This window comes from Protopterus annectens, chromosome 4.part0 (assembly GCF_019279795.1).
Source record: "Protopterus annectens isolate FY-2018-M chromosome 4.part0, PAN1.0, whole genome shotgun sequence".
Classification (NCBI taxonomy): Eukaryota; Metazoa; Chordata; order Ceratodontiformes; family Protopteridae; genus Protopterus; species Protopterus annectens.
Window position 1 is genome coordinate 1,527,502,963 of NC_056733.1, and position 19,410 is coordinate 1,527,522,372.

The 19,410-nt window shown below is 40.5% G+C and overlaps 1 protein-coding gene across 1 annotated transcript in view; it reads right to left on the reverse strand.

Annotated features, from left to right (window-relative positions):
- The window catches only part of HTR4 (5-hydroxytryptamine receptor 4), a 3,476,249-nt gene that overhangs the window by 2,364,256 nt on the left and 1,092,583 nt on the right, over nucleotides 1–19,410 (reverse strand). Inside the window, exon 4 of the mRNA XM_044069347.1 lies at nucleotides 8,483–8,683. Coding sequence (XP_043925282.1) covers nucleotides 8,483–8,683 — 201 coding nt within the window. The remainder of the gene's footprint in view (nucleotides 1–8,482; nucleotides 8,684–19,410) is intronic.

The following is a 19,410-nucleotide window of genomic DNA, read 5'->3' on the forward strand; positions in this document are numbered from 1 at the left end:
AGTTAATTTTCCCTTGGAAGGCAGTAGTTTTTATGAATTAACTCAATACAGCTGCTATATCTTTCACAGATACCTGATTAGCTTTTTTTTCAAAGTAGAATACTAATGTGCAGTGATGGTGGTGCTCATGTGAATATATCTTAGAATTTTAGTCTCTTTTTTAATAAAGTTGAGATCTGTGTGGATCGCAAGGAAATGACTGGAAGAGATGGTCTAAATGTTGAATTAAAGCTTCTAATGTCAGCAATTATGGAGCTTGTTGGCTAATTTTAATTGAGTCAATTCAGAAAGGGATTATTTTTCAGCATGTGGTATAAAGTTCAGACATTGGTCCAATTTGAGTCCAAGGCATTTCTGATGTAAGCTTTATTCCATGTTAGTCAAACAATGTTAGAGAACAGAATCTGGCTAATATTAAATATAGTGATCCCAAGGATATTGCTAATATCCTGTGAGATTGATTCAATGCCAACTTCACCCTCCTCTCACCCCCTAAAGGGCCCATCTCAATGCAAAAAGATTGTCAAATTCCAGTAATCACGGCCACACAGGTAAAAATGCACTCCCCAAAGCTAAGAATACAGCATCCATGGGACCAGACGACATCCCAGGCTGTGTACTACATGAACTACAAAATGAACCGGCACCTCACCTAAGTGTCATGTTTAATAATAGCCTCACCTCAGACTTTGTGCCCAATGAGTGCGCACAGCTACAGATATCCCACTCCACAAAGGGGGATCCACCTTGGACCCCGGGAACTATCATCTTATCAGTCGTATGAGCCTGATCTACAAAGCCATGGAATACATTATCACAGAACTTATAAAGAAATACATTGGCAAACTTCAAATACTGGAACCCACCCAGTTTGGTTTTGTAAAGGGACGATCTTGTCTCCTCAACTTGATTGACTTTTTCAAATCAGTCTCCAGAGATGTGGATGAGGGTAAGGCAGTCCACACAGCCTATCTGGACCTCACCAAGGCCTTCAACACCATCCCCCACTCTGGAATCATAGATAAACTTACTAAGCTGGGCATTAATCCCTACATCACTTGATGGGTTGCCAACTGGCTTACTGACAGAACCCACACTGTAAAAGTAGCCGACTCAAAATCCAGCTCCAGGTAAGTGACAAGCGGAGTACCTCAGGGTTCAGTCTTGGGACCACTCTTGTTTGGCATCTACTTCTCTGAAGTACAGGCCAGCACTAAGGGACTCTAGCTAACAAACTTCACAGATGACTGCAAACTGGGCGTCATTATCAATTCCCCAAATGATGTGGATATTCTACAAAAGGGCTTTACAGAAACAGATGCTTGGTGCTGGAGCCATGGGCTCAAGCTCAGTGCCAAGAAATGTATAGTTATCCCCTTTGGGAGAAACCATGTACCCATGAATTAGCACATAAGTGACAGTACACTAAATACTGAAAGTGTGATAAGGGACTTAGGGGCATGGGTGGACACCTTCGATAACCACATAGCCACAAGAGTCAAGAAATCCTGTGGCACACCTCATCACTAAGGGCTTTTCATCTAGAAAAAAGGAGGTCATTGTCCCACTGTACTCATCCCTCATTAGACCCATTATAGAGTACATCTTTGGTGTGTACCTCACAAGACATCTGCAACAACTGGAAAGGCCACAGAAATACTTCACTAAAAGAATCACAGGCCTAAAGCAGATGCCCTATGCTGACCATCTAAAAAAACTCCAGCTGCACTCTGTCATATATCGCCTACTCTGTGGTGATCGCTGCTTAACATATAAGGCCATGTCAAACCCAGTGCTGTTGGACATGCTACACTTAAAGAAATCCCAATCTCTCAGAACCACACACTCCAGGGATCTAAACCTGGTCATCACAATGAACAAAACATGCTGTAGGGATAGGTTCCTGACCCAGAGACTCCCCATACTCTGGAATAGACTGCCCATACATGTCAAGCTGAGCGCCTCTTTGGCCCTCTTCAAAAGGAAAGTTGACGATTGGATAGGAGATAGGAAATTCACCCCGGGGATCAAGTCAGTCACCCTGCTAGACAGGGGACCAGGGAAGTAAATATTCTGGGAAGAAATAGCCAGGGAATTGTTAAGGCTAGGCTTGTTTAAGCCCTAGGCCGATAGCCTAGTACCAGCCTATGAACCTATAAACATTTGAGATGTCTAGAATTGTATACCAGTAGATTTCTGAAAGCTTAAGTATAGCATATTTTTGTGAGGTCAATTACAAAAGCCTACTAAGTCCTCTTAGGGTAATGTTTATGTCATGTGAAGATTTTTCTGGTTCTGTAAATACATATCATATGTGTATAACAGGCAGTTCTCTCCTGACAGCTTCCATGGAATGACATTGATACAAAAGTGAGATAAGAAGTGGTCCTTAGACAGAACCTTGTGGAGCACCTGCTTTGAGGAATAATACCTGTATTTGAAGTCCAGTTGGGCAAATAACACATATTCTACTGCTGGGATAAACTAAGAACCATGAACATACAATGATGGACAATTTATGTTGTTGTATTGTCTTCAAGAGCAAGGACACTTTTGAGATTTAATAACTACCTCCTGTAACTAATCTATTCTCCATATTGTTGAAGATACAAATGATAACTCTAAAGACTGCAGTAAATATACTGTATTTTGGTCTGAAGCATCAGTTCTAATATGCAAAACAAATCTTACCACTCAAAGGTAAAATATGTATTTCTTATTTTCCAAAGTGCCATTCAAGATTTAACATAGACATAAGGATGAGCACACATGGGAGCTGTTCCCTTCTGCCACATATTGGCCTTGAACTACTGAAAATTCATAACGTCTTTAATTGCTAATTTCTCATGAAATGTTAATTAGAAATCAATATTAAACTAAGAATTTATAGCGCAGGAGTTTGTATGCTACTTCACTTACGCAATCTCATTTGTCATGAATTATAACATCATATTTCACTATTAATATAATTTCCCTCTCTTCTTTCTATAATGTTCCCCTACTCGTCTGGCTTACAAAATCTTTGGCCTCATAGCAAAAGCAGCATCAACCCAAGTTATGCAGTAGGACTCATCAGTGTTCAGGCAAGAGGATATTGTGCCTTAACTTCTATAATTCTGGATTATGCAACAGAATACTATAAAAGCATTCTCCTAGTAACCAACAACAAACCGACAACCAATGAAATATGGGACAAAGTAACAAGTATTATCATCTATTAATTATACTATGCCATTAAATCATGTACCATGGCTGTGTTGTGAATGATGACAGAAAATACATATGGCAATAATGTACTTTCCCCCAGTGTGAGTCTACAATCTGTTGAATTTGGATACATTTATTTTATGTATATATTTATTTTACATCTGTTTACTGGGAAAGTCTGACTGGACACAAATCCCTTTTCAGTGGAGGCCCAGGGAGAAAAGCTCCACATAAAACAGAAGAAATGTTGACATATACATAAATAAGCTTACATATAACATAGAGAAAAGTATCATATTTACTCTAATAGAGTAAAGTTATTGTGCACATATTCATGTATACAGGCTTCACACAGATCTCAGAGAAATGAAAATAAACATTATATGAAGAAAATCTAAGTAAAAAGGCTATGTTAACATATTCAAAGCTAAAAATCAATAGATGGCATATACACAGCCAAAAATAAGAGGTGTGGCTTATGTCCTTACAAGTATTAGTACCGTAGTAACAGTGTTACAAACATAGGGAAACAGAAACCTTACTAGGACTAGTGCATGAGCATAGCTTTGGTTTGGATAAGTGAGTTTTAAGTTTTTTTTTTTTAAATGAGATAAGTTAGTAGCAGATATTAAATCTGTAGGCAATGTATTCCAGATATTAGCTATACAGTTTGAGATGAGAGAGTCTCCTGCAGTATCGTTGGACTTGATTACATTTATTAGAGATTTATGATTAGTGGAGTAGGAGTGAAGGAGATTTTGAAGGGCAGGGATATTCTCTGGTTGGTTAAGAATTGTATGGGTCATAGTACACTGGTTATGCAGTAAGAGTTGAGGAAGTTCTAACCAATTGAGTTGCTTGACTGCTATGCAGTGATGTGACTTTAAAGGAGAGTCTGTGGCAAAGTTGACAATTTTGTTATAACATGAGTCTAGTTTTTATAAATTAGATTTCCTTCGGTTAGTTAGAATTGGAGAGGAATAGAGGAGAGTTGAGATAAGATGTGTTTGGGCAATGGTTGATTTTGTGTTGTTTGTAAGATATTGTTTATTTTTCTATAGTGAACCAAGTTTTTTGTGCACTTATTTATGGTCTGGGCAATATGGATATCAAATCTCATGTTGCTACCAATCACTACCTCAGAAGCTTAGTACGGACTGTGCGTAAAATTATGATATTTTTCATGGACACAGTGTTGTATGTTGGGTGGGGGTTCTGTAGGTTGGAATTGCATGAGTTTGGTTTGTTAGTGTTCAGAATTAGATGGGAGTTAGTTAGCTATGCTTCAACTGCTGAGAAAGAGTCTTGAGTTATTACTTGCTGTTGTTTTAAGGAATGAGCAGCACATATTAGTGTGGTATCATGTGTGTGCTGCACAACAGAAACATGTAAGGATGAAGTGTGGTGGTTGTTAGTAAACAGTGTGAAAAGCAGGGGGCCTAGAATAGATCCTTGAAGAACTCCTAGTGTAGCAGGTAGACGAGGAGAGAGGTTTTGTTGCCATTGTACTGCTTGTTGTTGCCCAATTAAGTAGTCTTGGAACCAGGCTAGAGTAGACTGGCCCAAGTTCAGATCAGAGAGAATTATAATAATTTACCATGTGAGAACATCAAAGGCCTATGATAGATCGAGAAAGATGGAGGATACAAATTTGCTTTATTTCTGTGATAATTACCTGTGTTAGTTTAAGTCACTAGAGCAGAGGTTGTACTGTGGTATGGACAAAATCCATGTTGAGTGTTGGATAGAAGTTTATTAGTGAGTAAGAAGTCCATAAATTGTGTGTGTACATCTCTTGAGGAGCTTGGATACGGGTGATAGGACAACAATTGCCTGATAACTGGACAGTTCTGTTGAATTGCCACCTTTGTGTAAAGGAATTATATGTGAAAATTTCCAGATAGCAGGGACTTGATATTCAGATATTAATCCATTAATAAGAAAGGATAGTAGGTGATTGCATCAGCAGCAATTCTAAGGTAGTCTGCTGGCAGTTTATCAGCTGCGATGGTAGTAGGCTTCAATTTTTTAAGCTGTTTTTTTACAAAGTCAATTGAGGCAGGTTGCAAGGAAAATGTGTTGCCATTATTATGTGATTTAGGAAGAGCTGGAGTGGGGGTGGAGTTGAAATTGTTAGAGAGAGCTAAAATGGTTTTGGTGAAGTATTTATTGAACTGGGAGGCTATGCTATCTCTATTGTTAGGAGGAGAGGGGGAGGGTGTACTGGTGTTACCTGGTAACAGTATGTTGTTTATTGCTGACCAGAACGTTTGCGGGTTATTTTGGTATTTTCTTTTGATATTATGATAGTAATTTCTCTTGTCCTGTTTGACTAGTGATTTTGCTTTATTTCTAAGTTCATGTTATGACTATTTAGCAGCTTCAGATCTAGTTTTTTGCCTTTGATCCCAGGCTTTCTCTCTCATTTTTAGTCTAGATCTGGTTTCTTTGCTTAACCAAGGGGCAAAGTTAGATTTTATATGCACAGTTCTGGGAGGAGTTTGCATGTTCAAGATATCTAAGAAGTTAGAGTTATAATATTTAGTAGCATCTTCTAGCAGGAGTTGCTTAAGTGGTATCCAATTGGATATGAAGTAATGAGTGTAAAGTTTATTGTGTTCCTTATTTGATGACAAGTAATCTATTTTGTTGGATTTATTCAATGCCTGATCAGAAAGGTAGCGAGAGGGTCACTGAAGCTATCTGAGAGATATCCAGAGTGAGATGAGGGAGATATTTGTTAAAAGCCAATCAAGGATGGTGTGCTTAATTGATGATTTGTCAATCCTAGTAGGTGCTTGAATGATTTGAGTGAAGCCATGGAGGTTGATGTGATTAGTGGGGTTTTGGGAGTTTCAGGTTAGCCAGTCTAAATTGAAATCACTCTTAATTATTGTTTCCTGGGGCAGTGTTTCTGAGGACTAGTGTAGTATGTTTTCTATTGTGGAGAAGTTGTTTCTGAGGTGGGGGGGGGGGGGTAAGCAGCTTTATATTATATTTACAGATTTCTTTGAATTAATCTTTAATCTTGTAAAAATCACTTGTGCATTATTAAAGATGGGGGCTTTGTTTTCTATGGTTTTCACAGTAAGGTTGTTTTAAAATAAAATGGCTATTCTGCCTCCCTTCTTGCCCTTTCTGTCTACTCATAGAATTTTATATCCAGGTGCAAGAATTTCATTATTGTTAATAGCAGATTTTAGCCAGGTTTTGGTAATTAGAATATCTGGTGAATACAGAGCGAGAATACTTCTGATATTGATGGTTAATAGTAAGAGATCACCTGGCTTTCTAGTATAGTTTGATAAACTCTGTAGATAGTTTATTGGTTGTGGAGGAATGCTCTCATGGTTAGTTACTGGGCTGGGGTTAAGGTGCATGTCTCTGCTTAGAGTTAGTATAGATGCTATATTTTTAGGCTTTTAACATGCACCTGTCATACTGCAGTGAGATTCAAGAGGAATTGTGGTTAGGTAGTAGTGTGTAATGGGCTTGTATGGATGTTGTTTTACAGATCGAGCAGTATATGATAATGCTTTTAGTTCTACCTTTTTGTGGAAAGGAGAAAGGGGAGGAGTAGGAGAAAAAATGAATCATGGAGGTTGATGTGGTAGGAGGTAAAAGGTGTAACTAGTGATAAGATTCTTAGAGCAGTAGTATATAGGTGTAACATGTTGATTATTAGTGGTGGTATGAGGTAGATATAAGGTGTTTATTTGTTTTAGGGTATTGGTATGGGCTTTAGATTAAAAAGCTACTATTTAGGTGTTTAATTGGCTTTGTTTTGGATCCAGATTGGATAGGGTTAATTTATTAAGGAGTGGTGTATTTTAAATCAGTTGCTGTATTTGATTGGATAATGGGGTTTTGGGAGTGGTTAGTTTAAAATAAATGTAAGCTGAGTGGGGTGGGTGGGAAATGGGGACGGTAGTGGAGAGCAGTGAGCAAAGCAAGAGAGAAAGGAGCAGGTAGAGTCTCATTGTGACATGATCAAGAGAAAACAATCAGCATTTATGGTTACAGAGGAGGTAGTTTTACGACTGTTTCCATAAGATTCCTTTGTAAAGAAACTTAGCCTGAATTTTAGAGGCTTGTAGATTTAGACAAACCAAGTAACTGTACAACCATAAGGTTTGGCTGATGGACTGGTATATTTTCATGGAAGGGCCAACTATTTAATGGGGGATTAAGAAATCTTAGCTGTTGTCCCTGGCAGTGAGCTCCTTAATATTTATCCCTTATGAATAAGTTTAAACATTTCTATACAGTTCAACCTACACTGCTGGGAGATGGTAGATCTTCAGTACTCGTTTGCTGTGGTCATTCGCTTGATAGCAGCAGCAGGAAACTTTTATTTATATAGGTGATGCTTTTTATTAATTTTGATGGGGGGACTGAAACAGAGAGCAGGAGAGAAGGCAAAAGACAAAAGGTAGATATCTGAATAACAATTCCTTGTACATCACAGCTCTCACCTGGTAATCTTAGCTTCATACGTATGACAAACTGAAGGTTTTTCTTGCAATTTAGCTCAGGCAGTCAAGAATACAAGCTGCTAGGAAATGTCATGCTGCAATCCATCAACAGATAACTAACTAAATAAATAAACAAATAAACACAAGGAATCAGTGAAGACCATGGTCCTCTTTTATCTATAAAAATTGATAAAATCTTGGAATCATTTCTGAGATCTTCCAGATAACATCCATTTAAAAGAATGATGTCTGACCCTGCAATGAGAAGGCATTCTTTTGGGCAGACTTCTAAGACTATGCACATGTTACTATATCATACTTATAAGACAGTTTATACTAACTGCACTGGAATGTACAAATAGCAGTAACTGCCTCTCCTCTTAAAATGGAACTAAGTCAGCAAAGTGACTTAACACATGATGTGAATAAGATTATTGCACCCTTGCTGGTTTGTTATAAAGGTGATCCATGTAATGAAGGACAACAAGGTCAATAATTGATAGCTAGTCAAATGGTCACCAAGTTCTGACTATAAGAGTCAACTTTTATTACACACTTTGTACATAATCAAAAGCAGTAGCACACTGGATAAGATACATTAGATTTCCATGGTAGCTGCAAAAGTTCTTCAGATCACTTTATTTGCACAGTAAATACACAGAAATATGTAACTGCTTGCTGTAATCCACAAATCCTTTACTCTGAGCTGCAGAGTATATCAGTCTTAATGCACTTTGAGGCAAAGATACTTATTTTACTCACATAATGCTGTGCAATAATGATGAAGTCTAAACTCCTACCTGTCTAGAGAAATGCAGCAGAGGTGAAGTATAGAAGCTGTGGTGAGTAAAACATCTAAAGATGTCCGCACAAGACAGAATGTATCCCCATATATCCAGTTATCTTGTACCAACTCAATAGCCCCAAATGGCATCACCAGGACAGAAACCAGTAGATCAGCAAATGCCAGTGACACAATAAAATAGTTGGTCTTGATTTTTCTGAAAGAAACATACAGTCATTTAATTAACACTGATATAGACCACTATTTCCATTCTTTGATGACTATGAAGTTAAAAAGGCAAAGCAAAGCAACCGTTTGTGCTCCAAACACATACTTAAGGAGGTGTATTATAAATTATGGTACAATGGTGCATTTTAAACCTGCAAACAGAAAAAAATGCTATTCTTCAGCATAAACTCTGGAGGTAATTGCAAAAGTATAAAATGGAGCACATTTGTAGACACAATGAAATAACATAAAAAGGGAAATCAATGATTGTTTAGAGAAACAACACATTAAATAAAACTTTATAGAGTGAATCAGATAAGAGTTTTAATCTTAATTTATATTACCATACGAAAAGCAGTTAAATCAAAGCAAAGCAAGAATAACATAAAAAGCACATCCAGAATATTGTAACACTTATAACATCTTTTGAGGATAACAAAGCTCTGTTGCTGCATATTCGTGTAAATGGCTTTTTTCAGTTTTGTCATACTATTAAATCACAGTTATGTGGATTGTGTGAGTTGGTGGTATAGTGCCAGAAGTCTTTTCCCTTTTTCTTGACTGGACTACAATCACGGAGTCAGTATGTATAAATCAGGGAGTGCAGATGGCCAGGGTCACCATATCAGGTGAGGTTGGGCCTTGTTTCCCAGCGAAAATGTCTTTTTTGAATTACTCCTTTTGATCCTGAAAAAATGATGAAGCAACTCATTCTTGAATATCTCTACTGAACATAGGGAAACCAGCCATTAGTTTTGTATAACTGGTTTCAAAAGTGCATAGCAGATATAGCAGTTTGTTTCAGTTGTTGACTGTACATAACAGCAAATATGTACCTCAATAATGAGTTCCCTAACAAGTCCCATGGACACCCATACTGAATACAATAACACAGAACAGATAAGAACAAAGCATATTAGAACAGGTCAATGTACCAAGTAGACTGCAGGCTTGGGAGGGTAGTTTATTTTCTTTGTGGATCAAAGACAAGAGAGTAGCAGCAAGACATTAGACAAATAGTAAACAGAAACAAATGCTTTTCTGTACGATACGCCAAGAACCAATTGTTGAAGGACATGCAAATTAGAAAAAGATAGTGATGGTGGAAGAACTTGGAGAAAAAAAAGAAGTGATCATAATGTCCTCCATAATGGAGTTCAGAAAGGATGGTAACAGTGGAATATCACATGAACAGAATAAAGGTAGCACTATGTGTTCTTTATATAAGAAGGCTGCACTTGAAGGTGCTGACAGATGGCACAAAAACAAAGCAAGCTTGTGAGGTATATTATAATATTATCGACTTGTAACAGGTGGGGACAAAGAAAACACAGAGCAATACTAGCTGATAAGCCTAAGTAATGACTTTAAATTGCCAGCTGTGAGTTATTTTGTATAGGTTCTGTACGCATTAATGGCATGTCATATAACAAAGCTGATTACCTGAAGCAGTGCAGCATAATGAAGGTATAGAATAAAGCCTTGTAGACATATTGTGAGAAGATAGTTAAACATGATGCAGTAGAAACAAAATGTGCTTGTTTTTCTGCATTTTGTGAACGTAAGTCTGTTGTCTAAATAACACACACATGCGCATATTTATATATATTCAATCCATCAACAAGTCAACTTGTCAGACTCACAAAAAGACAGTATAGCTGATCAAAAATCATCTGATCACATGTAACAACTGAGATTCTGGTACAGTGGGGACAGGGGAATTTACCCCCACTGCATTGTGATCTTGGAGCCAGTATATAATTAGCAGGGGGGCATGGGGATTGCATGAACATGTTTAAACTGCTATTGTTTGTTTTTCAATTGGCTGGTGATCAATCAGTTGTGTTCATTCGATCATTTTAATTTTTGATTTTTCATTGTAGACATATGTGTATGCATATAATTTATATTGGCTAAAATTTTGGTGTCATTCAAAGGGGATCCAGTGTCTGTCAGCCTGGGATGACATGCTCGACAAGCCATGTTGCTTTGCTAGGGACGGCTTGCACCTGTCACCACTGGGCTTTTGGATATTGACAAAGGCTCTTGCCACCCCCATAGTGCCTTTTTTAGGCAAGGCTCAAAAGTCAAACCCACCCCCATAGACAGCACAAGGAACAAGAAACTAAGGGTAATGCTGCTTAACACCAGAAGTCTTAACCTGAAGATGCATGCACTCGAAGCTCTCCTCAGTATGGAGAACATCGATATCTGTGCAGTGATATAAACCTAGTTCAAGGCTCCAGAGAGCACCCCAGCACTACCAGGCTATACCTCATATCATGCTTTTCGACCCCAAAACCCGGACCGAACCACAAAAGGAGGGGGAGTTTCCATATTTATCAAGGATATCCACACCTCCAGGTTAGTGGCATTGCACGAAGTATCGGAGACCATCCATGTGCAACTAACAGTGGGCAAGACTGCTTTTCAGTTTATAGCATCCTACAGACCACCCTCTCAAAGTCAGGAATCCCACTCGGCTTTCCTGAAAACATTGGAGAACATGAAGATCTCTCCAAACACCATTATGTTGGGTGACTTCAACTACCCAAACATTGACTGGGAGCACTACTCAAGCCCCAGCACCTTAGCCCAAAGGTTCCTGGAAATTATAAACTCAAATGCTATGGAACAACTAGTCACCACTCCCACAAGAGGGGACAACATACTAGACCTGATCATTACCAACATGGGGACTCTATGCTCCACACCAGAAGTATATCCCTCATTGGTAAGATCAGACCATAAATTAGTTTCACTGGATGTCCACATCCCGACCCCACCCCCAGCCCAGAAAACCACAGTGAAAAACTTCTCAAAAGCGAACTTCTCACTTCTCAAAACCAAAGTGGAATCCTTCAAGGCCCCAGGGCCAGTGGAAACTATGGCCCAAATTGCAGAATCCTATATAAACGCATTCTACGGACATCTCCAGGAATGCATGGATCATGCTATCCCAAACAAAACCAAGACCCAATCATCCAAAGGCAGGCGTCCAGTCTGGTGGACCCCTGCCATAAATAAACTGTACAACAGAAGGAGGAAGCTACTACATGATAGAGCAAAATCCCTAATAGGGAAGGCATCTCTGATCAGTATTAGCAAAAAATTACGATCCCTCATAAAATCCTCCAAGGCCATCTTCGCGAGAAAAATTGCACAGGACACCAAAGACAATCATAAGGCTTTTTTCAGTTATGTTAGGAACCTGGGATGCAACTCCAAAACTTGTTCTGAGTTGATTCTAAACGACAAAAAATACACTGAACCCACAGACATCGCCAATATCCTGGCAGACAGGTTCAGTGAAAACTTCTCCACCCCCTCCCCCCCAAAAGAGCAAGTATCTATCCCGGCAGAGGGCTGCCTCCCAAACATCTCTGATGCTCAGGTGAAGGCTGCCCTCTCCAAAGCAAAAAACACTGCTTCCATGGGACCAGATGGCGTCCCAGGTTGCATCCTACATGAACTCCAAGAGGAACTAATCCCTCAGATAAAACAGCTATACAATCTCAGCCTCACTACAGGATATGTGCCCACAGAATGGAGTACAGCAACAGTGGTCCCACTCCACAAAGGTGGAGCCTCTACGGACCCTGGAAATTATTGCCCCATAAGCCTGACCAGCTTAGTCTGCAAGGCTATGGAGAGGATCATCATGGAGCTCATAAACAAAGACATTGGAGACCTACAGTTACTAGATCCTACCCAGTTTGGCTTTGTCAAGGGCAGATCCTGCCTTTTGAACCTGGTTGACTTCTTCGAAACAGTCACCAAAGCCATAGATGAAGGGAAGGTAGTCCACACAGCCTGTCTGGACCTTGCAAAGGCATTTGACACAATACCCCACTCGGGCATCATAGATAAGCTATCCAGCTTAAATATAAACCCCTATGTCACAAGATGGGTCGCAAACTGGCTCAAAGTCAGAACCCACAGAGTGAGAGTTGCTGGAGCCATGTCAGACTCGAAACCGGTCACAAGTGGCGTCCCACAGGGTTCTGTCCTGGGACCACTCTTGTTCTGTATATACTTTTCTGAGGTACAGGCAAACGTGGGAGGACTATGGCTCACCAAGTTTGCAGACGACTGCAAACTGGGTGCCATAATCGACTCTCCAGCTGACACAAACATCCTTCAAAAAGGTCTCACAGAGACAGATAACTGGTGCCAGCGCCATGGTTTAAAGCTAAATGCCAAAAAATGTATAGTCATACCCTTTGGCAAAAACAATGTGCCCACAAATTACCACATAGGTGGAAACCCATTAAGTACAGAGAAAGTTATTAGGGACCTGGGGACCCAAGTTGATAGCAATCTCTCCTTTGAAAACCACATTGCCGAAGTGGTTAGAAAGACCTTCTTCATAGCCCACATCATCACGAAGGGTTTCACATCTAGATCAAGAGAGGTAATCGTGCCCCTTTATTCATCCCTCATCAGGCCCATCATAGAATACAATGCCCCTTTTGGGATGTACCTTACCCGACACCTGCAGCAATTAGAAAGACCCCAAAAGTATCTCACCAAGAGGATCAAGGGTCTCAAACAGATGCCATATGCTGCTCGGTTAAAAAACTCCAGCTCTACTCAGTTGCATACCGCTTACTTCGAGGCGATCTATGCCTGACATACAAAGCTATGTCAAATCCAGAATTAATGGACATGCTCCACCTCAGTAAATCTAAATCCCTTAGAGCCACACGCCGAGGGACTTGAACCTCAGCACAGAAATAAATAGAACTTGCTGGAGGGACAGGTTCATAACCCAAAGGCTCCCTTCGCTCTGGAATAGAATTCCAGTTCATGTGAGGCAGAGCACCTCACTGAATCTCTTCAAGAAGAATCTCGATAGGTGGATGGGGATTGTAGGTTTGTCCCAGGGATTACTCCGTGTCACTATTAGACAGAGGCACAGTAAACTAAACCTTAAAAGGGCACAGTATACCCAAATCAAGAGGTGGCGTAAGCCATACAGAATCGGGCTAGGCTTATAATTGCCCCAGGGCAAATAGCCTAGTATGAACCTATGAACCTATGAACATATATATATATATATATATATATATATATATATATATATATATATATATATATATATATATATATATACACACACACACACACACATACACACACACACATATATATATATATATATATATATATATATATATATATATATATATATGAAATTTGGAAAAATTAACTACAGTGATGTAGTTAATTTTTCATAAAGATCTTCTTATTACTCACATAAGAAATTCTTCTGGCATGCACTTGCTATACTTACATTATAAATACATATTTGAAAGCTGCTTCATCTCAGACCATGTATTCATTTTCATTTAGATACTTCTCTCACAAAAATTCCTGTCCTTGCCTATTTAAGTGGTACAGTGTGAAATATTTTCTGCTTAAAAACTCAGCTTTGGCCGGCTAAGAACTAGCTGTATTCAACTGGACGTATAAGAGAATTTAAGTACCTTTATCTGCACTTTTTTAAAAAAAAATACAGTATTTAAATTGATTTTAACTGTGTTGCAGGGATATTAACTGAACTGGAAGTTAGTCAGTGTTTGCTGAATTTTATTATTTGCTAGTAATTACAGGTGTGGGGGTAGCCACATTCTTTGATTTCCTGTCCTTGCCTATTTAAGTGGTACAGTGTGAAATATTTTCTGCTTAAAAACCTCAGCTTTGGCCGGCTAAGAACTAGCTGTATTCAACTGGACGTATAAGAGAATTTAAGTACCTTTATCTGCACTTCTTTTTCAAAAATACAGTATTTAAATTGATTTTAACTGTGTTGCAGGAATATTAACTGAACTGGAAGTTTTTACTCTGCTCTTCAGTTAGTCCCACCCATCCTCCCTGTTTTTGCTTTGGTGTTAATCTTAGTGGCCTTGAAACTGCCCGCCCCTCTTGTAAATTTGTGTTTGGATACTCCTTCTGGGCCCATCTCATTTGCTCACTCAACCGAGTGCAGTGAGATCATATTCTGATTTCAGGCACTCCTACTGTGTACAAAGAGAGCATCTGGGAAAGAAAAAAAAAAATTAAGCTTGTTTCCTGCCTTTCCTGTTAAGTGGTATAGACTATTTGTAGGCTTCTGAGCCCCCAAGCCCTTCTGCATTGGAGGGAAGCCTTCTAGCTTAGTTTTTTTTCTTATAACTAGCCAGTTTTCTAGTTTCAGCACTCAAATCTGTTTCTTTGATCTCAGCACTTGTTCAGAAAAAAAAAAAAATTTCATCTGCTTTTACTGTACTTGTGTTTCTACCTACTTTATTTTACTTTTGCATCATCTTAAAAGTACTCAATTGTATTTATTACTGCTTGGTGTAACTCATTCTAAGCCTTTTGGTTTAAACACTTGGGCTTCGGACCAGTTGTTTTGCACTGAGAGGGTTTGTGGTCTGCACTGTAGTGGCAGAACAGGTAGCTTACATCCTTCAAGGTTGGGAACTGCTGATTGAGGGCTCAGTGTCTGTTATTCTAAAAGTGTATTAATTCTGGTTTAAGCACTTGGGCTTTCAGGCCAGTTATTTTACATTAAGAGGGTTCGTGGTCTGCACTCTTGTGGGAGGAGAGGCTGGACTCTGCCCTTCTGAGCTGGGAATTTCTGGTTAAAGGCTTATAGTGCATGCATATCTGAACTGCTTCTTACTGAAGTTGGTGCGCCTTGTTTGCTGTGGCATAGACTGGATTCGGGCCTGCTGGATCTAGCTTTGTTTGTGTAACTTGAGCACTAATCCAGGTATTCTCTAAAGTATTCAATTGTATTTATTACTGCTTGGTAGTAACTTGATTAAAGTGTAGCTATCATTCTAAGTCTTTTGGATTAAGCACTTGGGTTTCAGACCAGTTGTTTTACATTAGGAAGGTTTGTGGCATGCACTGTGGTGGCAGGACAGGTAGCTTTCATCCTTCTAAGTTGGGAACTGCTGATTGAGAGCCCAGTGTCTGTTATTCTTAAAGTGTATTAGTTCTGGTTTAAGTACTTGGGCTTCAGGCCAGTTATTTTACATTAAGAAGGTTCGTGGTCTGCACTCTTGTGGGAGAAGAGGCTGGACTCTGCCCTTCTGAGTTGGGAATTTCTGGTTAAAGGTTTATAGTGCCTGAATATTTGAACTGTATATTACTGAAATTGGTACACCTTGTTTGCTGTAGCATAGACTAGATCCAGGCCTGCTGAATCTAGCTTTGTTTATATGCTTGTTTGTTTGCTTGTTATTCCCCTGGAACGCTAATTCCACCTAATACACGGCTTCTCAGCGCTTCTGTGGATCACTAGTGATATCTGCATTGCTTACTGTACTTATTTCCTTGTTTTACTTGAAAGAAAGTTACTGTTTGTCGTTTTTGCATTTAAGTTACCTGTAATACATTGCACTTAAGTTACCTGGCACTTGCTCACTAAAGCAATTATATAAGTCAGCACTAAAAATTAAAAGCACTACACCCTCACTCCCCACTGGCCCTTGTTTTCAATTATAAAGGAATTCCCAATATTATTTTAGCATGTCCAAAGGTCAGTTGTCAATCTCCTCTCCAGTCCAGCTGGTGAATCTGGGAATCCTGAGGCAATGTTACAACTGCCTCATGTACACAGACAACCCTCTCCTCCTCCCAACAAATTCCAACACGTGAGATGATGCAACCATATAGCCAAACTGGAGGCTAAGCTCTCTCAACTCAGTACTGGCATAACCAGTCAGGAGGAGAAGGAAACCACACTCACTACAATTCCAGTCACACATAGACCTACCACGACAGCAAACCAAACACATAATCACACAAAAACATACTCGAAGGCTCTAAATAAAGATCTGCCTAAGCAGCAGAGACCTCCAAAGCAGACACCCAAGCAACCACTACCCCAAAACAAAACATGTGCAACACATATCTCACAAAGCCAGTGTGCCGAACAGTCACAGCCCTTAAGACTAAACAACACATCTGATACACTTGTAACAGGTGACTCTATCGTCAGGCTCACTGACGTCCCGCTCACCAGGCTGAACAAGGAGAGGGTCACGGTGAGCAGCCTGTCGGGTGCTAGGATCCACCACATAACACAAGCACTCAGATCACACCAAGGCAAGTACAAATATGACTCAGTCATTGTCCATGCTGGTGTGAATGACCTGAGACGTACCTCCCTGGACTACATGAAAAGAGACATAGAGGAGCTCTCTGAGCATGTAGCCCAAGCCGGTATGACCCTGACCTTGAGTAGCATCTTACCCTCACCAAGAATGATGCCACAATATGAAGACAAGATGATCAATTTCAACAATTGGCTTAAGTACTGGTGTCATTCAAAGGGGATCCAATGCCTGTCAGCTTGGGATGATATGCTCGACAAGCCACGATGCTTCGCTAGGGATGGCTTGCACCTGTCACCCCTGGGCTTTCGGATATTGGCAAAGGCTCTTGCTACCCCCATAGTGCCTTTTTTAGGCAAGGCTCAAAAGACAAACCCACCTCCATAGGTATCACAAGGGATAATAAACTAAGAGTAATGCTACTCCACGCCAGAAGTCTAAACCTCAAGATGCACGCACTCGAAACTCTCCTTAGCATGGAGAACATCGATATCTGTGCAGTAACAGAAACCTTGTTCAGGGCTCCCAAGAGCACCCCAGCACTACTAGGTTATACCTCATACCATGCTTTTTGGCCCCAAAACTTGGACCAAACCACAAAAGGAGGGGGAGTATCGATATTCATCAAAGATACCCACACCACCAGGTTGGTGGCAAAGCACGAAGCATCAGAGACTATCCATGTGCAACTAACAGTGGGTAAAACTGCCTTCCAGTTTATAGCCTGCTACAGACCACCCTCTCAAACCCAGGAACCCCACTCGGCCTTCCTGAGAACACTGGAAAATTTGAAGGTCTCTCCAAACACCATTATATTGGGCGACTTCAACTACCCAACCATAGACTGGGAGCATTACTCTAGCTCCAACACCCTAGCCCAAAGGTTCCTAGAATTTATAAACTCAAATGCTATGGAACAACTTGTTACCACTCCCACAAGAGGGGAAAACATACTGGACCTGATCATCACCAACATGGGGACTCTATGCTCCAGACCAGAAGTGTATCCCTCACCGGTAAGATCAGACCATAAACTAATCTCACTGGATATTCACATCCCGACCCCACCCCCTGCCCAGAAAACCACAGTGAAAACTTCTAAAGCAAATTTCACACTCCTCAAAACTGAGGTGGAATCCTTCAAAGCCCCGGTCTGTGGAAAATACGCCCAGACAGCAGAATCCTTTATAAATGCATTCTATGAACACCTTCAGGAATGCATGGATCATGCGATCCCAAATAAAACCAAGACCCAATCCTCCAAAGGCAGACGTCCTGTCTGGTGGACCCCAGCCATAAACAAACTATACAATAGAAGGAGGAAGCTACTAAATGATAGAGCAAAATCCCAAAAGGGAAGGCATCACTGATCAGTATTAGCAAAAACTACGGGCACTCATAAAATTGTCTAAGGCCAGCTTCGAGAGAAAAATTGCACAGGACACTAAGGATAATCACAAGGCTTTCTTTAGTTATGTTAGGAACCTGGGTGGTAATTCCCAGATATGCTCAGAATTAGTCCAAAATGACAAAAATACACGAACCCACAGACATTGCCAACATCCTAGCTGACAGGTTCAGCGCAAGCTTCTCCCCTCCCACCAAAAGGACAAATATCTATCCCAGCAGAGTGCTGCCCCCCTGACATCTCAGATGCTCAGGAAAGAGCCGCCCTCTCCAAAGCAGAAAACACAGCATCAATGGGACCAGACGGTGTCCTGGGCTGCGTCCTACATGAACTCCAAGAAGAGCTAAACCCAAACATAAAGCTACTGTTCAATCCCAGCCTTACCACAGGATATGTGCCCAAAGAGTGGCGTACAGCAACAGTGGTCCCTCTCCATAAAGGTGGTGCCTCAACGGATCCTGGAAACTATCGCCCCATAAGCCTGACTAGCTTGGTCTGCAAAGCTATGGAAAGGATCATCATGGACCTCATAAATAAAGATATTGGGGACCTACAGACACTGGATCCTACCCAGTTCGGCTTTGTTAAGGGCAGATCCTGCCTCTTACACCTGGTTGATTCCTTTGAAACAGTCACCAAGGCCATTGACGAGGGGAAGGTGGTCCACACAGCCTACCTGGACCTCACAAAAGCCTTCGATACAATACCCCATTCGGGTATTACAGATAGGCTCACCAGCTTAAATATAAACCCCTATGTCACTAGATGGATTGCAAACTGGCTCAAGGACAGAACCCACATGGTTAGAATTGCTGGAGCCATGTCAGACTCCAAACCAGTTACAAGTGGTGCCCCACAAGGCTCAGTCCTGGGACCTCTCTTGTTCGCTATATATTTCTCGAAGGTACAGGCCAACACGGAAGGACTGTGGCTGACCAAGTTCGCAGATGACTGCAAACTGGGTGCCATAATCGACTCTCCAGCCGACACAAGCATCCTCCAAAAGGGCCTCATAGAAACAGACAACTGGTGCCAGAGCCATGGCCTCAAGCTAAATGCCAAAAAGTGTATAGTCATCCCCTTTGGCAAAAACAAAGTGCCCACAAATTACCACATAGGTGGTAATCCATTAAGTACAGAAGAAGTAATTAGGGATCTGGGGACCCATGTTGATAGCAATCTCTCATTTGACAACCA